The sequence below is a fragment of the Pyxicephalus adspersus genome, chromosome 4, assembly GCF_032062135.1.
Source record: "Pyxicephalus adspersus chromosome 4, UCB_Pads_2.0, whole genome shotgun sequence".
NCBI classification, from domain to species: Eukaryota; Metazoa; Chordata; class Amphibia; order Anura; family Pyxicephalidae; genus Pyxicephalus; species Pyxicephalus adspersus.
In genome coordinates, this window is record NC_092861.1 from 127,494,748 (window position 1) to 127,520,310 (window position 25,563).

Here is a 25,563-nt window from a genome sequence, read left to right on the forward strand (position 1 = left end):
TCTCCCCCTCCCCTCTCCATAGAGCATGAACGGTGCTGTATGTACAGCACCGTTCATGCATCGTGCAGTCTTTTCTCGTTGGAAAGGATCATGAAAGATCCTTTCCAACGAGAAAAATTGCAGGTGTGTACGCAGCTTTACTTCTCTGACACCCAAATATAAGAAAACTAATGGAAATGTCACCTGTCTACTCTTTTTTTAAATTGTTTATTACTGGTTGTACGCCCAAATCCATATTGCTGTGGTAAGCCATGGAGACCTCCACTGGAAAATGTTGCCTTGATGTATTAAAGTCTGAAGTGCAAAGGAGTGTTCACTTTAAAATTTAATCAGGGAACAATGATTGTTTTTTGTTGAACAAAGTTGTATGTTAGTGTTACCTTTCCCTTACTGTACTTCACACTTTATCAAATCACACCAATTGATGTTTTTGTGTATTTGAAGGACAAACATTTTTTTATTCCATGGAAAACTGGGGTTATGGAGGTACAATTTTAGACATATTTTTGTAATGTAATATGGGATTTGGTTTGAATTGTTGGTAGGAAACACCCAAGAGCTCGGAAGGTTAGGCAGATCGCAAGGTTTATGCCACATATCTCTAGCACACCAGTTCTAAGGATGATTTTTTCTATCAGTCATCCTATTTTTGTTATTTAGTCATTTTTTTGTCATTTAACTGCTATCTATCTATCTATCTATCTATCTATCTATCTATCTATCTATTCAAGCTTTTCCCAAACCATATACCCTACAGAGGAACCTATATTTTTAACAATTTTAGGGTCTCAGGGGTCCCAGGCTAGAAATAATTCAACAGGAATTTGTGAAAAGAATGCCATTCTTAGAGTGGAATTTAAAAAGCATCAGTACAAACAGTTAATAGGATCATAAACATATGCTACTGCTTCTAATGGATTAGGACCCAGACTATTTCTGGCATTAGCTTAAGAAACCCCTTGCAACTTCTGTTGAAGCCCTAGGGTTTCACAGAACTTGGGTTGAGAATAGCCCTGCCCTGAGGCATAGAAAATGCTTACTTTGCTTAGTAAATAAGATGGAGTTGTTTTAACTTTAAGAATTTTATTCCCATCTTTAGGCAAAAGTCTCCAGCCCACCTCTTGCTGATGTGTCCTCTTCTCTATTACCTCACTACTAGAAAATCAATCAGAAGTGCGCATGTCACACGAACAGTGATATGCAAACTTGACTGCACCTCCTGCAATCTAAAAGAATAAGAATTCTATGACCATAACTAAGGCTAAAATACACATTATTCCCCCAAGCTGTGCAAGCAGAAGGAAAAAGCAACTGGTGCTATTTATACCAGGGCCAAGGAAGGGCTGCAAAAGGTGGACCCCTTCTTTATTACGAAAACAGGTAAAAAAACACAAAAAATGTAAACAAATAAAACACCTTACAGGTCATTAAAATCATTGCTGTATGTGGAATGGTGTTTCTTCGAGACAGCCTAACTGTCAATTATCCTACCTGGATACAGTTAGCTAAAAGCTGCTTCCAAAGTTTAGGCACCAGTAGGAGGGTAATAGGTTGGGGAGCTTAAACTTTATTAAGGATAGGTAGCAGGACTAATTTTTTTAACAGTGTAAATTGGATATCTCAACAGGGTAGGACATTTCAACAAAACAGCACTCATGTGAGCTTGAGACCTGCCAGGATTTGCCTCTCTTTCTATGGGCATTTTTTGAATTACAAAAGCAGTAGCCCACACCACCACAGAATTTTATTTTTCTTCCATAAAACATAATTACCAGATGGACATCCTGTTCAAAAATAGCTTTACCTCTGATGTGTATTACCCTCTGATAAGCCTAAAAAAAATGATAAAACTAAGACAGGAAAAAATGAACTGTGGTAGTGCAATCCATTTCTTTTGTAATATAAAAATGTACATAGAAAATAGCATTTGCTTTCATTTAATACAATAGGATCTGTAATAGTCATACCCTTTGATATATCTTTGTGTTGGGTTTAACAATACTACAATATAATAATCCTACTAAATGTTATCAGCCTACAACTATCTTGTAATATTACCATTTCAAACATACTAAACCTTTCACTTACCAGATACCATTGTTTTGTAAAAAGGGGATCGTTCATATTGATGTCTATGTCATTGATGTCCCTGTATCCTCGTTTCTTTCTGTCAAAACCTTCTTGCTGAATAACTTTTCGAACCTGAAATAAAGTGCAAAACATTCTATGAAGATCTTGCAATACATTTTCTTACTGCTAATATCTCACCATATAATTTTGTTTATTACTTTAAATGGTGGTAGCCCAGATGTAATAAATATATATTTTATCTAATACATATTTTACAAACAGATATGGCTGTATAAATTTACTTATTCACATACCTAAGGCCCCAATTGTATGAGTTTTTCATATAGGTTCATTCGAGTACCATGTTTGCATTTATATTTACTCAATAAATTTGCTAGCCTTTTCTTTTCAGCTGAGAACACAACGCCTTTGCTGCTCTGAAACCCCAATCAGCATTGTCAGACTTGCCCATCGCCCACCCATCAATCAAATTGTACATCCATACTTTAATTTCTTTCCCAGAAAATAATGCTGCTGCCTTGGACCCCTAGAGCCTGGGAGTAGAAAAGGGCTCTAAGAGGATGCGGTTATGGGGGATTTGCTATGTCAGTATAAATTGTTCCTCCAGCACCTATCCTACAAGTTTACCAGTTTGGTGCTGATGTCACAGGGTGAAATAAAAGTTGTTTTTGCTACAGTAAGATAAAAGAAAAAATATTGCTGGACCTGCTTTGGATGGGGAAGTTATTTATTAGTAGATGCAGGTAGCAAGTTGCAGCTCCAAGCAGATTGATGTACGAGGTCAGGATGCAATTACCGCAGTTAGCATGAGTAAGAGTAAGTACGTACGTATAGATTTGCTAATGTTACAGTAACTCTAGGACTAATTTGTCTACCAATACATTTCTTATAGGCTTGCCACTTTGCTTTAATAAGTATCCTGCTTCTAACAAATAGAAAAACATGTTAACTCTGAACTAGAAGTGTGCAACCAGGTCAGCGCTCAACATTGGGGTACCATACCTGAAAATATTTTACAGACTGCAATCAGGACTGTAAAAGACAAGACTTCACAAATCCAATCTCCACTCAGGAATCAGTTTACTTTTAGTATTTTATATCAGAATATTTGAAAATAAATCCCCATTAGAAAATGGGGACAACAACAACAACTCTATACTAGAGAACCCTATCTTTTCTAAACAGTTTAATACAGTTTATAAAAATTTCATGGCATTCCTGAAAAAAATCCTGATCTTCCAGGTTTATAGTTTTTACTATGAAATCTAGTTAAACTTGCAGCATTGTATAATTATTTAAGATTGCAAATCCATGAAGCCCACCACTAGTTACATGCTGGAATATATACAGTTTGTTTGTATGATATATTAGTTTTTAGTAGCTACACATGTCATTTGTTTCCAAAGGTTTGCGGTGCTGCTATTAATAGAGCAGAATACAAGGTTACTGATTGATGGGCTGGCAGCTTCATCATGGTGAAAGCAGTAAAACAATGACAGCTCTGAGTATGACACCACCTTCTGGGATCACAAGCTGTGATATACAGTCTCTAAAGATATCTATAGAATTCAGTGACACTTCATCACAAACACAAAAAAACATCATCAAGTTGCCATTTCACTGAACAGATTATGTGATGAAAAAGAACACCTTTCCAGAAAAAAAAATCATGATAATTAACATAATCTTGCAGGTTAGAAATGCCTTGAATTACACTTTGATTGTAAGGTAAAGAGGTGGGAAATGAAGATTACTTGATAAACCAGATGGATCTGTGCACAGTGCCTAGCTGATAGAAGAAATGCTAACACTTGTCCATTATTTCCACATTAATATACATTTTGAATAAAATTAACATATATTCCTGTGTGGGAAGTTCACATCTATCTATTGTACTTTAGTTATTTTTTAAAGGAATCTGTATGGATGGGCCCTTTCAAGCACATTTAGTGGAGCACATTTCTACCTGCACATGCAAAGGTGTAAATACCCTTACTTTTTACAACAATGAATCTCCAAAACAATTGAAACAACATCTCCAAAACTGGAAACAATGCTGACTGTACATACTCTTTAAGAAAGTTAGGTGAGGAGGTTCCCCCTCCCTATGGAGAGATGTTTTTCCAGTTCCTACTGTTTTACTGGGACAGTGAGTGAGCAGAAATCACTCAAAAGGACAAAAAAAAAAACTAAAAAAAAAACTATGATTTCTCTCACTAAAAGGGCAACAAATACACATTAACCTCAACCTGCAGAAAGTTCAATAAGCATGCAAGCTAAGAAATGCTGATCTACTAGGTTTTGGCCAGTGATCACTGTGTTGACATTGGTGTGGTGGGTGCAGCACTTGTGGCTATTGTTGCAGACATGTGCGGCATTCAGATTTCTGGTTCCAAATTTTTTTTGTAAGATTTATGCATCTACAGGTGATGCCAATGCTGCTGAAATGTCTTTATTTTCATCCATGGCTGGAAAGCTGGGGTAGGGTAAAAGTACTTGAAAAATTCCCATGTGTCCAAATAAAAGCCACATACAACAACACACACATTCCATTTATAAACATGGACAACATAAATTTAGTATGCACATTACATGGTACACAGACCAGACCGGTGGGATTACAACAGCCACTAAAGTCATGGATAAAGGTTTTGACCATCAGAATTCCACCAGAGGCATGAGAGCATAGCCCCATCTGCCTTAAATGCTTAAATTGGGCAATAGGTACACCAAGATAAATGCTGAATAAAACCTAAATTAAAAGAATTAAATGATTTCTTTTTAATTGCATGCAAAAAAAAAAAAAAAGATTATGGGTTTAGGAGTATATTTTATTTATTAGAAATCACAAGCTCTTCTTTTGTTTATTAAAGTTTTTTATTAGTATTAGTCACAGCATAAGTGTGTCTAGAGTACTCTACATGCAGTCTACAAGAGGTGGAAATGTTAAGTAAAACAAATAGTAAAAGCATTTAGAAAACCAATGGAAACAACAGATCTGTAGCTATAAGTCATAATTAAAGCCCAACCTTAACCTGGAAAAAGAGTGACTAGAGCTGTCATTGTTCCATGAATAAACATGGGAAAGTGTTGCATTTAAATAGTTAATATTTGCAAAGCACCACATTTACTAAGTGAGCCTAAACTGAACTAGTGGATCACCCCATTGTATGTAGGAATGAAGATTGGGGGTTATAAAAACTTGATAGAAGTTTAAATCTTTTCCCACTTTATTCAGAAAAAAAAAACTTGCATATGATTGGATTTTTGGCTGGATTTGAGCTTTAAGCATTAAAATTCTCCTTTTTATATTCCTACAGAATATCAGTGTCACATTTTTTTGCATAAGGAATTCCTTTTTTACACTGTTATTGCTTTTGCTTGTTAATTTGAAAATGCATTATGCCATCCAGAGAGGAAGTGGGATTAAGTAGGATTAAGGTTGTCATTAAAACAAATGACTTGTGCCCAAATTGGAGGCATAAAACCAGCACAAAATAAATTGGTGTAAATTTACAGTACACATAATAAATTAAGGTACACACAATCCTTTTTTTTTTAAAAAAGGAATATTGTGAAACTAAATGTGTTTAGTTGTGAACTAACTCATAGGCATCGATTCAAATTCATGTTCGTTTTGTCACTCTAAAAAATGTAATTATCATTAAAAAACCTTTTACTTTAATATCCAGTTCAATAAATCTGCTGGACGATCAATAGTTAAATAATGAAATACATTGTGTGACAAGTGATTTACAATGAAGATTAATTACAGTTTCGGGGGAATTAAATGAACGCAATTGAAAAACAAGAAAGGGCACCTGATTTGTGTCAGACTCTTGATGTATTCCTGTTTACCATATGTGCCAAACTTTAGGCACTGCATAAATAAAAAAGTGTTAAATTTATTATTTTCTCTACCCAAGGTAGTATAGGAGTATTTTGTGCCAGATCCCTCCCAACACTTCGAATCTTTTCCAAGATTTACTATATTTTTACAAAAGCATAATCAAGGACAGCCTGGAGTCATAGGTTGGAGGACTGTAGGTGGCGGACTAGCATGACTGAAAGGGGCAGGGAGACTGCACGGAAAAAGTTAAGTTGGAGGAGTTGAACAAAGAGGTGAGTATAGGATTGGGTAGTTTGGAAGAAAGGGGTGGGAGGTTTTAGAAGGAGGAGGAAAAGTAATTGAGGATTGCAAGAAAGATTGGTGGAGAAGGTGAGCATTACCCAACTGCCTGCCAGTTAGTAGGCAGTTGATGATTTATTTGAATGAGAAGATGATCATTGGTACTGGGGGCAGTTGGCAGTTTTCACAGCTGTTGTTTGTATAGGTGGGTGACCCAACTTGTGGTATGGTATCTCCAAAAGTGATGGAAAAAGTAGTCATCTGCTAATATTTAAGTGGGGACAGGGGCTGCTGATGTATGATATCACTCCCACGGTGGGCTGCATCGGGGAACAATATATGTAACGTGGTAGCAGACCCTAAAATTTTTGCTAAAATGGATGAGGACTTTGAAGACCTGCGTTTGACCAACCTTTAACAGGTAGAATTTACAGGTACCCCTCTACTTTTAAGGATGGGATCAAGATATTGTGATTGTTTACATGGTTTACATTGTTAATATAATGTTTTTTTGGAAGGTTTGTTTCAATATTGAATTCTATATTTGATTTCATTTGATATACATATTTGATTTTATGTTTTATGTACTTCTACTAGATGTTATTATGACTTTATTGACAATTTATTTGGGGGAAATAAAAACAGCTGGTATGGCCATTTAAACTCCAAATACGGTTTGTGTTTCTTGGGGGTTAAGCAAAAGGATGGAAGACTGTGACCAAGTGGCTGGTAAGTTTGGTGCTGGAGGATATAAGCTGCCCAGTAATGATCATATTCACAGAAGTTGTAAAGAAGCAAAATTATTATTAGAACAACCAATGACTTGCCTACAGGAACAACATAAGTAGTGTTACTGGCACAACCAATACAGTAATGACTGAACACAAGTATGTCTGCCATTACCATACTGGCACAACTAGAAATATGGAAAGTGTTTTATCCATACATTAATATAAAAAATGAATTTTAGAAAATGCAGATGTAATTAACTAATGCCATATGCATATACGCTGATCAGTGTACCATCCCTGGCATACTCAGCTGTCAGAAATGAGTGAACCAAAGATCTTGAATCTGGAAGAAGACCAGATAAAAATGCTTTGTACCCAGGACAGAGCACAGAAAGGTAAGTGTCTGCAAACATGCAGGAAAGTTTATTTTACTGCAAAGAAGACAATGAGCCTGATGTAATAAAACTCCCCACAGCTAGAAAGGATACACTTTCATCAGTAAAGCTGGGTGATCCAGCAAACTTGTAATGGATTTCTTCAAAGTCATTAGCTATTCTCTAGCCAATGTTTTGAATCCTGGACCAGATCCATTCCTGCTGTTTGCTGGATCACCAAGCTTCGCTGAAAAAATGTATCCTCTTCAGCCTTAGGGAGCTTTAATAAATTGGTCCCAATGCCTGAGTTAGTATGTATGCATATTGTTAGCACCAGATGGTCGGCAAATTTGTGTAGGATGTAGGAGTATGTGATGGGGCATGTATCACATGATGTGTGCTTATTGACCACCATTTTTTTCCTATGGACCAGAAGGTGCACTTGTATAATTGTTTTCAAGGTAGCTCAGTGCTTTTTATTGTATGAGCTGAATTCCTTGTATGTTGTCCGAACCCCTGAAAAAATAAATCAGACCCCGCACTGTTTCTAATAGTGCATTTTCATCACCACACACAAGGGGTAGAGCTTCTACAGTGGGGAATAATCATTCACCTATGCCTGGAGCAAGGTAATGTCTTAATACTGGCCTGCTTAGGATATGTCATTTTACCACAGATGCAGTTAGCAATAGTGCTTGGTAAAAAAAAAAAAAAAAAATCAATATTAAATTTATTTCTGACAAAATAGACAGCATGACTTCTATATATAAAGTTCCAGCAAAAAAAGACCAGAATTAGGCACTAGTTCAAGAGAAAGAAATCCATATTCCAACAAATGAAAACAAGGCTAAAAACCGAACTGACAGAGTAATACAAAAAAATAATTGTTTTGTAATACTGTTCCACTTAAACATGAGTTTGAAAGTGTCTGGGATGATCTTCGAGGAGCAGGACAATGAAGCAGAACAAATTATCTGAATAATCAATCGACTTTATAAAAAGTACTCAAGCAAAGCTAAGAACCTCTACATCTGACTCTGCTCAGCCGGTAGCTCTGTACTACTGCATATCCGGGTGATATTAATATATATTAACAGTAAGCATGGGGCTAATAGTATCCCCAGCGCCCACCGATTCAACATAAAAACTGCAGAGTGTTTTTTTTTGTTTGTTTAAGTTTTTATTTTCTTTTATTTGTAGGATATAACATTCTCTATGTACTGCTAATATTATGTCTATACAGAGCCTGTGTCTTAAACATTTCATTAGGCACACTATGGATATAGGCAATGACAGAACAATGTGTTTCCTGCTGATTTCATTTACCAATAAAAACTGAAGATGTACTTCGTAGAGGTCTATTTAACATGGGGGAAAATACTATTTATGCCCTGCAGACTTGATATTCAACATAAAAATTGAAGACAAAGTTGCAACGATGGGAAATAATAATTTAAAAAAAGCAGCAGTTTGCATGATCTCCCAAGAGCAAAGTCATATTTTCCAGCCTTTAGGACATGTTTGATAGGGGCTTTGAATGAGTGAACAAATACAATGTATTTGCTGCACACTGTTGGGTATCCATTTTTGGGTTCTCAGGCAATACCATATAGTTCCAACTGGTATACCTTTGTCAAAATAAAATATTTGTTTTCAAGAGCACAGGGATGTGGAGTTGTGCTAACAGCAAAAAATCATGTTGCCCGTAGAAGCCAATTATGGTTCCTTTCCACTACAGGGATTTCAGAGGATTTACTAAATGCATATGCATTAGCATGTCCTTTGTAATGCACAGTGTTTGGCAGCCCATTCATTGGAATGGCCTTCTGGATGCAGCACACCACATCACACACACATATGGGGCTTGATTTATTAAAGCTTTCCAAACCTGTAGAGGATAGGCTTTTCAATCATGTAGCAGATGTCCATTCCAGGTATGCTGGATCACCCAGGTTCACTGATGAAAGTGTATGTTCTCCAGCCAAGGAGACCTTTAACAAATCAGGCCCATGGCAAGGTGCACCATTAACACTCAATTGCCACCTAAAACACCAATATATGCCTTCAGTTTTGGTGCATAGAAAAGAGTGAGTAAAAGTAATGCAAAGAAAGTGTTGGCAAACAAACAAACCCATTAAGTCATTGTTTTATTTCCAGACCTGGCCTGCTGACTGCTATCAAAAGGAAATGTTTCTAATACCACACTTTTTCTTACATCAGCCCCACTGTGATCTTCTTGTTGCCTAAATATGCAGAACAAAACAGTTAAGTAACATTAAGGGGTCTTGTTCCTCCTCAACGCAAATAAGATCATCTCTCAATCACTTTGCTCCCTGTAAATAGGTTTGTTAGCACATGAACACTACAGCACTACTGATTGGCCCTTTGTGCTGCTTGTCCATGATGTTATACAAGGACTGCGAGAGCCCACTACAGAATCATATGTAGGTATCTACACTGCTTGCATTAAATATGTATACAGTAATACAGAGCTACATTTAATGTATGTGTTTTATATATTCGAAATTCAGCTCTTATATAGCATAGATGTGACCTTTGCTACACTTATTCCAAATTATCTTACTTTATTAAACATTTACAGAATAAGGGGACCTCATTAACTTTCTAGTCTGTTACTAATGGTACAGGTTCACAAATAAATATATTGTTGTGTGATGGCAAATAAAAGGGTTTCTGCAAGTAGGAAGATCAATGTTTGTACTCACAATATTTGTGTTTATATAACATTCATAACCTGTTGAGTAAAGAGTCCAGCAATCAATTTTTAAGCACACTGAAGAAGGTATTCATCTCACCAGTCAATACCTTTCCACCAGTTGCTATGTCACATTGAAGTGAAATTGTTATATATTACAGCAGCTGGCCATTGCAGAAAATGAGGAGAATCATTTAGTAGTAATTTCCAGCATGTTCTTTTAACTCGTGTGATTTTCAATTTTTCTTATATGAAATGATATGAAATAACCATTAATAGTGTTTCTAACATGAGATCAATATTAATTGCAGATCAGTCTAGTAATTACCTTCCACCAGCCAGTCAATGTGTGATGCCAGGAAGATGGGCTAGATATCTGTGCTTAGTGTATTGACCAGTCACAACCAGGTCAAATAAATGATAACACATATGGTGGTTATATAAAACCATAAAAAAAGAGAACTATTGTCAAAGTAATCAAACTATATATATATATACAGCATATATCCTGCTAATGATTTTGTTTAAATGAGATGGTAATAAAGAACCTTTAGCTTAGTTAAAAGTTGATGATTTATCTTAAGGTAGACTATATATTTAAATATTGTATCCATACAGAACTGTTATTAGATACACAATTAAAGGACTCTTTTTTTAGTTGTTTTTATTGCATTTTACTTGGAATAGTATACATCATATGTAACTAATAGTAATACTAATGTACTAAACTGTAAATAGAATTTACAATGTCAATCATAACAAAAAACAAGATATGTATAAAAAGGAGATGGTATGCTTATATATATTTCAAATTAAACATCTGATAAGATTGAGAAGCAAGTTAATAAAGTTAAAGGGTGATAGAAATAATAAAAAAAAGATAGAAAAATGAAAAGGGTGAGGGGTCGGGAGGGGTTTAAAATCACCTGGGGCTAGCCATTACGAAAAGAATAATAAAATAATAATTAGACCCAGATAGGAAGAAATATAATGTTGAGTATGAGTGTGCAAATCAGAAGCTCTTCTTTAACTAAAATGAAAACACCTACATTCATAGTACAGCCTTTGCCTTCAGAGAATACTTGTGTTTTGATTATTTGCTAATTTACTCCCTGCCAGAGCAGTAATTCTAGGCTGTAAGGTTGATATCTCCTGTCTGAGTTCAGTGATGATAAATAAGTATTACTTCTTTTGGGGCTTACTTTCCAGAACTGTAAGATCAAAAGTGAATCAAAAGTGAGACGGCTATGGAGGTTGCCCTGCCAGATGGTAATTCAAATAATAAAACTGCCATGGAAGATGACCTGCTAAACTTTGTAAGACCACAGAGGCTAACCTTGCAAACCTGTAAAAATTACAAATTTGAGCCCGCCATGGGGTTGCCCTGTCAATATTGTCAGAATGCCAAATAAACGGCCATCATTGGGGGCTGACTTGCCAAATCTGTAAGAATACCAAACAAAAGACCACCATGCAGGCTGACCTGAACTGTTTCAAATGTAGAACTACAAAGATTGTATATTTTAATATATACTGCAAAAACTGTAAGCACAATATGTATTTCAGTAAACAGACACAGATTTTATTAAATCTAGCAGAGCAAATTGGAGATATGGGAAGGTGCCATACTAGAGCCAGCTTTAAATATAACCCAGTAGCGAGTTGCAGATTGGTACTCGCAAAACAGCCAAAATATACTAAGAAAAATCAACATACAGTATATACAGTAAACCATATATTTATTTGACTCTTTTAAATGATATCCTCCCTGGCTACTATCAACTATATAAAAATGTGTAAATGATACATGACAGGCTATGCTACAACAGAATAAAGAAAAAGAACTGTTGTTTACAGGGTTCAGTAATTCAAGCTTACATTTACCAACAGCCATACGAGTCAGAGGAAAGACTGATACCTTCTCTCTCATTCATTGCCTGCACTGCCTGCACTGTTTAGACAAACTTAAAAAACATATATAGACAACCTGGAAGCAAAGAAAGAAAGAAGGAGAGAGAGAGAAGATCAGAGAGGGAGAGAGAGAAAGGTAGAAAATTAAAAATAGAAAGCACACATAATGTATGTAGCTTTTGGGAAAAAAGTGAAAAGAAAACAGAATAAAATTGGATGTTAATTCACAATCCGAGGAGAAGTCATTAGTCATTGTACAACAGCAGGAATGTAACTTTAAAACCCCTATTTTTAGAACTAAGGTTGCTTGTATAAAAGAACTCAAGTTGCTATTTAAAAGCTTTTCCATTTTGTTTAAAAAGAGTACTTGAAATTTGTGAAAAAAGTATTTTTCTCCCTTTACTTCAGTTTTCATTATGCAACAGTTCTTGTTTTTCTCATAAGAAAAATAGTGGTATATAAACTAAGAAGTAACAAAAACAACCCAGAAAACATTAAACATTTCCCTGGGCCAGCAGGGACAAGATATCTGAGGGTCCTTCTTATTAAAGGGGACTTTCAGATTGCAAATAAGCCCCCACCTGCAGATCCCCAAAACACAGGGGTAACATTGTAGGGAAAAGGTATGTAGGCTATCGTTGATGTCAAAGGTGTGGGGGGGGGGGGTCTGGTTTTTCACAAAAAAATCCAAGGTGCTTCATAGTTCTTGCCCCCTTCCTATTTGGGAAGACCAGAATATAGATAGAGGGGGCATACACACCATTTCCTATCCCATAAGGCCCTAATCCTACTGAAGGGTCTGGTTTTAATTTGAACAAATAACAAATATAGAGCAAAGTGATGGTTAGATGAGCTCATCAGTCTGCTACCTATTATTTTACTGTCCAGTTGAAGGGTAGGGAACAAACCCGAGCTGTGAGTATAAAGCAGAGAAAAATCAGTTTTCAGCAGTACATGTAGTACATTTACATTCCACGTTTGCTGGATCACCCAGCTTCACAGATGAAAGTGTATTCTCTCCAGCCTTGGAGAGCTTTAATAAATCAAGTCCATTGCACCTCAATTTCACAACCTCAGATTTTTGGCCATTCACAAAATAGGGAAATCAGGAGCTACATTACAATGAAGTTCCAAGACTGGAACCAGGAATCACACTAAGCCTAATAATGCTCCCCTCGACTTGAATCTTCTCTTTTACACAACTATTTTTTATTTAATAATACAATCATTGATTAATATATTGAGATAATCTACAAATATTCTTATATAACAGTGAGATTGAATTTTTGACTATGATGGGAAATAATGAAAAAGTCAATAAATGATTGGGGAAAGCCACATTTCTATCTCTGCTGCCTAGTGTTTCTAAATCTACTCATACATTTTAATGCAACACTTTCCTTGATTGGGATGAATCTTTATGCTTACTGATTTTCCCAAAAAAATTTATATAACTTTTAGTACAATATTTCTGTATTCAGCTCTACATAAAGCATTGTAAGGCTTAGATAAACCCAAATCCTACCATGACTGATTCTGGAACCTCCATGGCCCACCATCACTTCGACAAATTGTACAAATAAATGATTTGCGCGGCTTATTTCCACCCCACTTCCCACAAGCTTCTCAATTTCCTATTTATTTGCATAGAACTCTTCTGATCTAGCTGTTCTGTCACCGTGACAGGTGCATCTGAATAATGTATGATTGCTATTGATTAATGACTATTTTTGGCTCAATATCTAATTAATCTTTGCACTGCCAATAATTGTACCATAAATAATTCATAACACAATCTCTCCTCTTGTCGGGGTAAACAAAACACAGGAATAGCTGATCAAAGTATTTTATATTCCAGCCTGATTTGTTTATGTTTTTGTTCTCTCAGGCGTAGTGTATTTTATGCAGTTTTGAATCCGCACATTATTTTTATATCAAACACACTCCTGCTAAAGCTTAAATATTAGCTTTTGGATGCGGGATGTATTAAGTAAAATTCAAAGCTTTAATGTATCTCATAAAACACCAAGAGAAATTGTTCCATAAAGTAAGTTATTTTCTGCTCATCTTAGAGAAAATTATAATTTGTTCTTTTTGCTGTTTTATACATTTCGGAAATCCTTATCATATTATTTCTTTGTTCACAATTTTTGATATTTATAGTGGAAGCTTTGTTTATATAGAAGCAATGGTGATAAAAATACAGATGTAACATTTTCAACTAGATTACCATATCTGTGTCAATGTGTCTACACCAAAAACTATAATGAAATGATTATTTTTAGAATCTAAAGGAAATATTCTGAAAATATTTATATCATAAATTATTAAGAGCATATTAGGCTTTAACCAATGTGTGTCACGGGCTATCTTAAAGCACTTTAATATTATTAATTACATCATATTAATGCACATGATGGTTTCCACCAGTCTTTGTATGAGCATACTTTTACAGTAAGTAGCAATGGGTGAATAGTAAAATAGGCACATTAAAAAATTTGACAGAAAGGATATAAAAATCCTGGAGAGACATTTACAATATATGTTATATATGTCATATGCTATATGTTATCAAATGTCTTGAATCCTGGACCAGATCCATTCCAGGTTTGCTGAATCACCCAGCTTCACTGATGAAAGTGTATCTTCTTCAACCAATAAGTTGGTAATCAACACACATCCAAAATTTTCAATGGAGAAAACTGGTGACAGATATTTAAAATTGAAATTCCCATTTAGTTTTACTCAAACACCCCGTGGCATCTTCAAAAAAATTACCAGTAACAACACACAAGCAATTAATACCCTTTAGGTATTTCAGTCAGTCAGTCACATTTTATTCATCTCAAAAAATCTAGCAACATAGCTTAAATATGGTGAACACACATGAATACAATATATTGAAGGACCATGGATATGTGTAATTTACATTTGAAAAGAATTGTTGACTAAACTAACAGGAATGAAGTTGAATACTTGAAGGTTCAAGGAGTTAAAAGTAGATGTAGCCATGCAAACTATGTTGCATTATAGATAGAAAGTGACTAGTCACTGCTCTCCTAACCTTTCTCAGCGCTTTCATTGGATTCAAAGAAAAGCTACTGTCTCCTACAAGAGTCAAGTAAGACAGTAATGTATTTGTCTTTGGATAAATCCCGTCTATTTAGATTTACCCTTCCTCTAAGCTAATATATTGGTCTTCATCCTTCCTTTCTTGTGTTCTTTTTTCCTGAATCTTTTCATTGGCTCTGACCTTACATCATGTACTGGTAGATTGCTTAACCTCAGCTAGACTAAATGTGTAGCCTAACAAAATTCAAATCTCAGCACCCGTTTGTGCATTTAGGCATTGTCCTTCTGATCTTGCATGTTTCCTGGTATCCTCCTTCACAGCCCTAAGCCTGTCAATAGAACTTCTAAGAAAAATGGAAATCTACCGACCACTTGGATCAGTGAGGTTCCCACTGACAGCAGCTCCTCATTATCCTAAAATTTTCCTGGCATTGTAACACATACAGTTCAAGGGGCAAGAAAAGGATCGCCTGAACATTACAACAGTCATGGTTCTCCAGCTAACACAGGATTTTCTTTTATTTGAAAGTTTCTATTGTTACGTCATATGAGACACAGTAGTAAGATTAATATGATAATATAAATATGCTGTGCATTTTTTACTTAACATTTGACTGTATTATTATATACATGTGTTAAGGATGATTGTTTTTTTTTCCAAATAATAAGCTTGAATACTTGGGCCACAGCAGGAAATTCTTTTAGTTAGTCTAGCATACGCCTTTCCCGTGCCAACATTTATTTCAAGGTGGAGTATTTGTTCTGCTTCATTGAATCAGAGCTGAAAATTGATTCCTACTGAAACAGCTTTCCATATAAAATGTGCAAATCACTACCTTGAAAATTGTACCATGTCACTTCCAGCTGCCAGAAAGCAGTAATTCTGTCTAACAAAATCACCAGCATTCAGTCACAGTGTAGGATTGAGAAGAGCACTATATTCTCAACTTCAAAGGACTACTTCCTAATACCTAGATTGCAAGGGCCTATAATTCAGTGCAAGGTCATCTTCTGTCTTACTGTACATCAAGGGAAAGGGTAAATATAAGGAAGTAACAGAATGGTTCGTAAACAAGCCATATATTTTGGAGTGTATCAAGGATAGTAAATCATGAGATCAAGTTCATCCGTAGAAATATGAAATGTGTAGTACATTCTAAAGCCGCTAACCATGGAAACCGTCAGAACCGCTACGTGACCTATGTAAGAGAGCACTCAGGCCTTCCTTGCAAATGGAACATCAAACCAGTAATTCTTATACTATTCAATATTTGAAAAAACAAATGGGGACACCTTTTTTTAAATTGATACTCAGACTTTATAGGTTTTAAGGGAAAGTATAGATAATTCTTAGTAATGGTATTAATATTTTTGCAGAATGGCCTCAATAAAGTCTATAGGACAGCCTTTCTTTACCAGGATCCCATGAAACTCTAGGGATCCTCCATAGGTTGTTAGGGCTTTCATGAGCAACAGGAAATCAGCCTCACAGTTAAGTTTAACTTTGTTTAAATTTTTGTTTGGCTGTCTGTAAGGATGACGTTGTTTCTATTGACCACCACACTAATGTTCTGTGAGCTATGAATGTAATATTTATAGCAGGGGTTTCCTGAAAACCTGAAAGCTATTTGTTGGAGTGTTCCCCTTTAAAAAGGGCTGGTGGGGAAAGGCTATAGGGAGTTAATGTGCCAGACATGATTGCAGGAAAAAGACCAGAAAAAGGCACTTCTATTGGAATAAGCTATGTAAGTACAAAGAGATGAGCCTTTGATCATATTATAGGATGAGATAAGTGGTTAGGGGTAATGGTGAGGGATTTTTTTGTAACACATTTAGGCTTGCCCTTTAAAGCTCAACTACAGTCTAAGCTTCTTCTTTTACTTTTAGATAAAAAGATTAAAAGTATTATTAGATTTACATAAACCAATTAAGTGATATTTAAGCAATATTTCCTGCTTGTCAACTATACCAGGGTAGTAATATAACAGAATATATATATATATGCATAGGTGTCTAAACCCAAAGTTTGTAGAACAGTTATGGATCAATGAATGGGGCACCAAATGCCAGACAATTTTGTATGTGTTTATTGTAGTCTAGAGAGGCACGTAGCCGTAAGAATTAGGCGCAGTGACTACATGACCGGGGGCTGGGCCTAGCCCAGAGCTTTTAAGGGGTTAAGAAAAAGGGTAGTGTTGCCAGAGGGGGCTGGGCTAGTGTACAACGTGGGAGAGGAGGAGATTAGTTTGGTAGTAGAAGGTAGTTATGACAATGGTGTTTATAAGGGATGGGCTAGAAGGTCCGAGCTACCCGCGTCATGCACTTTAAATAATGCTGTGCAGGCTTTTGTTGTAAAAGTTTTATTCCACCCTCTCTGGCTTTATTTTGTTTAGTTTGTCTGTATCTGACCCTTTTGCTTAATCTGTGTGTGCATGTGTGGAGAATGAAGGGTATGGAGGGGGCACTTGTTGTCTGACAGGTGATACCTTTTCAAATGAATGACCTTACATGCTCAAAATCAAAATCTGAAAGACAATAACAGAAAAACAGTTGACAAGGTGAAAATGTCAAACTAAATAATAGGTAAATAATAATTTGTTTGGAAAAAGCCTACATGGTTATAATCATGTAAGAAAGAATATATAAGATAAGAGTCTTACATAAGCCCATTCGTGACTTTGAGATGTGTTCCTTCTGAGATGTTTTGCACTGCACTCAGCCATGCGCATACGCGCACAGCAGGACCACCGCTCCAAAGACTCAATGAACCCTGAGTGTAACTGGTGAGGGGGAGCCATTCTGAGTTCAGTCCAGTTCAAGGAGAATTAAGAAGTGGATGTGTAAATTGTTTTGACTTTATTCATTTTGCTCAAGAATATACAGTATTTATGTGTGTGTGTTACATTGTCTTCTGTCAACCAAGTCAGTCTTTTATATTTGCCTTAATCTCCTTAGCTGCTTTATTGGAAAAAAGCCTGCTGTATACACAGCTCAATAACTGCAGTTAAAATTTACACACATGGACACCAGTGACTCTTTATAATATTGTCTTTGCATTTTTGTTAATTTAAACCCTAATAAAAAATGTTTAAAATTATGTACATACATGAATGAGCTATCTTTTACCATATGACTAAATTTAACATTTCGGCCAGCCAATATCTGCTGTGATCTGTTTACAAGACCTATCAATTAATGAGAATAATTTGTTGTGTACTAAAATAATTCATACATTTGTAAAGGTATAGTATTATAACCAGAATCTACTTTTAAATAGCCATGAGCCACTTGAAATTTCATATACGTTTTAGCATGTAAATATGATTTCAAAAGTCATGTTGAATATTCCTAATTTTGCAAACTTTTGTTTCTTTCTGTAAGGTAATGGCACTCTGTACCTGAATTCCAATTGTGCTAATAGGTTGTCACCCTCCCACATAAAATAGAGGAATACCTTTCTCTATATACACAGATATGATTCAATGTTATCACCATCTGGAACCCCATCCTGAGAAATGTGTGCATGAAAACAAAAAATGAAGAAGAACATTCTATTAAAAAAAAGCAATGGTTTATGATACACAACGCACAAACTGAATGTCATTCAGCTGGGGTTTCCATCTACTTAAAAATCACCAGCCTCTTCAGACTTCTGTCTTCTGCCCATGGTTAGGCTAATGCATCATTCTCTCTGCAATTGCCAAATGTCCCTTATTGACAGGGATGTTGCTTGTTTTCATTAAACCCATGTTCTCCGTTTTGTTGCTTTTTTCAGCCTGCAGTCCTCAAATAATTAAAAACCTCAGCTGCAGAGTCTTTCCAAAACTACTATGCAGACATATTGACATTTAAATTGCACCTGTAGTCTCTCAGCATACAAAGAGCCGTGAAGGTGGCTGGAGAAATGGTAGGAACTGGCTTTGCTATTTTGCTTTTTATAATGATAAAGGCTTGTTAACATCATTTTACTGAAAAGATATTCATATATATGAGAGGGAGAGAGAGAAGTGATTTCACTATAATTATGATGTTTTGGGTATTTCAAAGAATGCTGTAAAAGCAAAACTCCAGGGACATTTTTTGTTCTGGAAAGAGTTCTCTTTCACTTTCTAACATAGTGATCACATAGAAAAAGTAAAAAAAAATCACTCCAGTACAGTGTTTCTCAACCAGGTTTATCCTTGAGGTTGCTGATGGTTTCTTGAGCAATAAGCTATTTGTGCCTCTCTGTTTTGGCGATCTGTCAGGGTGACATTCTTCCAAAAGGCCAGCAATTTATAAAGCATTCTTCGCACTGACCACCACACTAATATATTGTAAGCTGTGGATATAATAATTATAGTAGGGGGTCTCTAAAGACCCAAAATGTTTTATTAAGGTCAAAAAAGGCTGCTCCAGTGGGCATGCAAGACAGTGGGTGATAATTACAAGTTAACCAAAAGGTAATGTATTTCTCTACCACTCTGGCAAAAAAATCTAATTAGACTACATAAATGAAAACTTCTTCCTTTTTATTATGTAGTATATATATAAATTAAAACAAGCTTTCAGAGACATCTGTAGCTGCAGGCACTGTGGAACAATTCACCCTAAATGGTGAACTCAAGTCAGCACCTTAAAAGTACCCTAAAACTGTCTTCTTCTTACCCTTTGTAGTGTCCCTTGATAACTTTTTTAATTACCTTGCGCGTGTAGTATGTAATCTATCCCTTTAGCCACTGTGATGTCATTAAAGGGGCTGCACGTGATCTATCCTCAGAAGGAAGAGTCCAAATTATCTGACAGTCACTGTGACCTGTGGCCAATCAGAGGCAGGGGGTGTGGGAGGGCAGGGAAGACAGGAATCTGTCACTATGCTTATCTTTATTGTCATGTTTCTTTTTTTACTGTAATTATTCTTTGAAGCTTTCTAGCAGTTAAATTCACATATTTCCAGCAGTGATTCAGCAGCTCTCCAGACCTCTAATTGCAAATCTTAACACAGAGCTGGTAGTCAGGATGAAGAGGGGAGTTCAGGGGTTATACCAGACTTTAACAACTTTTCCACAATACCTGCACCTATAGAGGTCAGTAAGGGTTTGTTCTAAAGTTTATACACTACTACTTGATACATGTGAAAATATTTAAACATTCATGGCCTGACCATAGTTCTTCTTTAGGGATTACTGTGTCTATAAAAATAGTATTGTATTCCTTTTTCCCCCTCTCTTCCCCTAAACTAACTTAACTCACTCACCCCCTCCAGAGATTAATATGGAGACCTCAAGTGCTGCAGGTCTCCTTGCTTACAACACCTCCACTTTGCCACACATTTCAGGTAGTCATGCTTTTTCATTACAGTCTATATGGCCTTAAACAGGGACAACTACTGCCATTATGGGCACACACAACAACAGGGAGACCTGCAGCTCTTAAGACTTTGTAAAAAAATAATACCACTATGTCACTTCTGCAATAAAACATGGTGACCTGCATGTTTGCAGGCTTCTATGGAATGTACACTAAGCTGGGCATATGTAGCTACATTTTTAGCATCCCTCGGAGCCAGGAATATCGTCCTGGCCAATCAAAGTGAGGGAGTGAGGGAGATGCCATCACTGACATGAAAATAAATATAATGCAGGTTTAGGAAAAAACCTTTACCAGTTATATACCATCCCTTGTACTTGATGAGGCTTGCCCCTTAGTGATACTTTTATGCATAACCACTGAAGGTTGTGGAAGAGATTAGTGTCATATTATTCTGACGGCTGAATGACACAAACTGCTTACTCTTCAACAAACTAAACTGCTGCAGGCTAAAAAACAGGCTACTGTAAGGACAAACACGAAACTAGAGTAGACATTAAAGGTGACACCAAGAAAATACATCAGCTTTATCTCCTAAATAGCTAATAGTATTGGCATGTCTGACCTATTGGAAAAGCATGTTTTTTTTAATATCTGAAATGTTCTTTATTCCAAACTCTATTTCTAAGTTGTATGCAATTTAAATATTCTATCATCTGTGTTCTAGGATGAATATTGTAGGATATTAAATGTATGTGCATAATAGCATTGTTATCATTTATGTTTTCCCCAGCTCCTTCAGGTCCTACTTACCCTTAATAAACATTAGAAATTATTACAATTTGAAGGACAGGGTGGTGCTTTACAGAACTTCAGTCAGTGTACTCAGCATGACATTAATATGAACTATAGTTCCATTAAAAAAAAAATGGGCCAACGTGTAGCACCATTACTTCCTACAGATACCCCATATGTGCTGGTGCACTGTTAGGAATATAGGGACTGTGGGTGAAAAAAAACTAAATCCCACACCCTTCAGCAGTGACTTGGCAACCTTGGGGCCATTTCAGACTTGTTGTTGACCTCGGTGTTCTACTGCAGATCCAACCATTTATTGGGAGCATTTTGTGCACACGTTTGAACAAGGCTGGGGCTGCAATGGATTGTGGTGTGGTTCCTTAAAGTTACAAGTTGCTTCTGGATGCACAATTGCTTCTCTGGAGGATGGACCTCACCTTAACCTCATTGAACTGCGTGACATAGCAGTTGTCAGATAAAAAAAAGTGAGTATAAAGAATTCTAACCCGTTTTCTAAAGCCTGAAGGGGAAGCTGAAGACTAGAGAAGGTAAGGGAGCTGGTCTGGGTTCTGAGGCTGGAGGTTAAAAGAGGAAAGGAGGGCTGATCTGAGGTCTGAAGGAAACTTACAAAAATAAGGAGAAAGGCTGATCTGGAAGAATTATAAGGAGCTAATCCAAGGTCTGGGTGGGTTGAAGGCTGGAAAAAGTATGGAGCCATTCTGAAGAGGCCATATACTACTATGAACAGTGTCATTGATTGCATGTACAATGAATGGAACCACAGCATGCTAAAAATACCTAAAGTACATTTCTAAAATGCAGTGGTGTAAATGGGCATAAAGTCCATTTGAATGAGTTAACCAATGCACTACATTGGTTAAAAATTAGACCATTTGCTACATTTTTGCTATCAACCTGCAAAGCACAATGGTTTGCTAACAAAAGCACCTCAATATAGGTGTGTTGGGGGTGCCATTCAAAATAATGGTCACCACAGGACACTAAAGTGTTGTAGACGAGTGTTGAATGGGGCATTTTTTTTTTTGGGGGGGGGGTTGTAAATATTTTTGGACATTCTGTATCCAGAAGCAATGTGGTACATATCCAATGTGTCATGAGGCTAAAAGTATAAAAATGGATTTGATTTTTATTTGCAGAATGAGATTGTAAATGTAAAATTAATTTTAAGCAAACAATTCTCATACTGTGTCAGGGTTACAGTTGAAGAGAGTAGCAATAGCTTTAACTGTGGAGGAGGTGAGTGGGAGGACACACACTGAAGTTTTTTTTTTCCTTTAGGAGAACAAATTAACAGTAGAATAAATATAAGCTTGGGGCACAGATGGCAGACTTGTAAACTAAAATGTCTGAGTAAGATTATAATTAACACCTAAGGTGTTTACCACTAATGTTACTACACCGAATTTCCTGAATCCGCCAGTAGCAGTTTGTGAGAAAATGTTTATTATTTCTTTTTTTAAACTAAAAATCTCCTTCTTGGGAAGAATATTGAGTTTTTACCTTGCACAGCTCTGGAAATGACAATATATCTGTATGGTATTTTTTTTTGTATACTTGTTCTGAAAAATAAGGACAGGTTCAGCCCTGCTTCAGAGTTAAGCAATCCCACGTGGTTCCTTAATCTCTCACAACTAAGCACTCTTAAAGAACAAGCATACTACTACTGCTCATGGCCACTTTGTAGTTGTTAGATATTTCCCCTCACTTCCCTGTTATTAAAATACAGTGAGGGTATGATGGGAACAAGGCCTTAAAAGCAATAATCTATCTAAAATCTTCGCAAAAAGCTTTGGCTGGACACACAACTTGAGATTGTGGCAGTTGGGTTTATACCTGTGACCTCCTAACTATGGCCCAATAACTCTCAAAATCCACCCCTTTAATGAGAAGTGCCCCCATACACTTAAAGAAGCTTTAAAGCAGCGCTATCACCAAAATGTTTACTTTATGTAAAAGGGTCGATAATCCTTTTTTATATAAAGTAGAAAATTGCTAAAATGTATTTTTTTACCACTGAATGGGAGCACAGAGCCTCCTAGAATACCTACATCATGTATCTCAGGAGGCTTTAGGCAGCTCCTTCTGTGCCCGATATATTGAGCATGAGCAGAAGGGGCTTTTCCAGGCATTGGAAAAAGATGCATGAGATTGGCACTGCTTTTTTCCTTCCTACAGTTACAGAAGGATACATCACCCGATCTCGCACCTGCTCAGTGCAAGAACGGGTGATGTAGGAAGAAGTAGGAAGAAGATGGTGGTGCCCAGGCTTCCTCCACACAGGGATGGAGGAAGAACCCAGGATGGCGTGGAACCGAATCGAGGTCAGGTTTGGAGGGATCAGGGGCTCTGCGGAAGTAAAGGTAAGTGGTATTTTTTATTTTAATGACAGTTCTACTTTAAGATTATAGATAGCCTACAGATTATTACCAGTTAAACGGTTTTAAACCCAGTATGTGGTCATTTAAAATCATACTGTGTATAATTGATAAATTATAAAAACATCAATAGAAAAGAACAATTAGTTATGATATGATTATTTTATCACTCTAAGAGGCAGAAAGACAACATCTGAGATTCTTCAGCCAATGTTTCCTGCTGAACTCAAGGAAAAATAAACCAACATGCATCAATCAAGCTGTATATAAACTGATGTTCCATCTGTAAATTAATCCTGACAACATTTTAGTGCCCTGGTAAAAAAAAAAGAAACAAGAGAGGATGACAATCTAACAAGCTGGCTTTCAAATCGTGTCCTTGAACACTGAAAACATTTTTCTCAATACCTCGAAAAACAAAGCCAAACATAAATCTGCTATGCTTTATGCAAAATAAATCTGGAAGCATAGTATAGATTTAATTCATTGTGATTGATTAATTTGGTTGGACAAGTAAGAGTGAAGTGATCATTAAAATGTTTAAATGCAAATATAAATTCCTGATTTTGACTTGGTATCAGCATTTTGTACATCTACTTGGACCATACCCACCATCCCATAAACAAACCTTTAAAGGTCACTTCACAAAAAAAAAAATGGTGTAAAGAACCAGCCCCCTGTATCTTCATACTCATAGTTCATACTCAAGGAATATGCATTCTCTGCTAATATACAAACAAAATTTCTCAATAGCTAAATGATGAAAGATGGTATATAAACGTTCCAGACTGCAGCACATAAAGTCAAATTGCCAACATCAACAAACTATAACATTTTTAGTCGGTATTGTTAGTATATCCATAAAGATGCCTCACAAGTGGTTGTTGATATAAAACTAACAATTTACAAATCATGTTAAAGGATCCAATAGGAATTCTTTTTGGAAGGCCAGCAATGTTTTGATCTTTGAGAATACGACAGACAAAAAGGGTGGTGAGATTACATGTATAAATAATAAATAGGATTTAATATCAGTATCTTCTCTCCATCTGGTTTGAACAATTCCTTTTCAAAGTTACAAGTATGACCAACAATAGAACTGAACTAGGGCTAATCAAATAATACACTGTAAATATACATACTATGTTTACAGTATATGTAATTGGTTTTACTTGCCAAAAACTGTCAGTTAATTTGACCATCCTTGCCAAGCAGCATAGCCAAGTCAATGACCCTACTTATCCTAACACTCTTAAGGTCATCACACTGTTTACTTCTCCTGTGAGTATTGTTCAAGTAGCTGACGATCATTAAAACTCTGATTTGTTTAGATTTTTTTTTTCACTGCTTTTCTACAGAATCAGGGATGGGGAAGAGCTGCCACCTAAACCTAAATTTAAATGGAAGCCAAAGCATTTGGCAGAAGTCGCATGCAAAGCTTCCAGCCCCAGGCAGTGTAGACCCGGCTCTAAACCTGGCACTGCTGCCAGGCAGATGCTAGGGAAAATGTAGCTATTGTGCCATCATCAATGGCCATCCAGTGGCCCAGGATGGCCACTATGTACCTGGACATTTAATATGGAGACAGTGTTGAAGATGCAGCAGTGAAAAGGTCTGGGGCTTGTCATTAAAGCAGGGCACCTACAATAGTTTGTGCCATAATTGGTCATAATAAGTTTGATAGTCTCTGAACCATGATCTAGTTATTATTTATTGTTGATGGTGCAAATGTATTTTCAGAATTTCGAGAAAATACTTGGTAAGGTCATGTAAAATTTCTCCAATCAGGCATGAAACTCTTACTGGATAAGAGAAAATGTGTAGGGGGTGACAGCAAGTTTACGATATTAATGTATATTAAGATGCAGGAGATTGTCATATCTCCTCCAAGTCATTCTTTACTTAATAGTGAAGGCAGATAAGTAGCATAACATAACGGACAGCTCTTCTTTTCCTAGAAAATATTCCCTATCCAAATTTTTTTACCATCTGTTTTCATTTTTTCATGTATTGTATATTGAATATGTCAGTAAAAAGGAAGTATAGAGGCCATTAT

At 36.2% G+C, this 25,563-nt stretch overlaps 2 protein-coding genes across 2 annotated transcripts in view; both read right to left on the reverse strand.

Annotated features, from left to right (window-relative positions):
• Window positions 1–25,563, reverse strand: part of OTOR (otoraplin) — a 291,057-nt gene that overhangs the window by 91,594 nt on the left and 173,900 nt on the right. The window lies entirely within an intron of this gene.
• Window positions 1–25,563, reverse strand: part of PCSK2 (proprotein convertase subtilisin/kexin type 2) — a 99,388-nt gene that overhangs the window by 43,989 nt on the left and 29,836 nt on the right. The window contains exon 3 of the mRNA XM_072409590.1: window positions 2,089–2,202. Within this exon, the coding sequence (XP_072265691.1) occupies window positions 2,089–2,202 (114 nt within the window). The remainder of the gene's footprint in view (window positions 1–2,088; window positions 2,203–25,563) is intronic.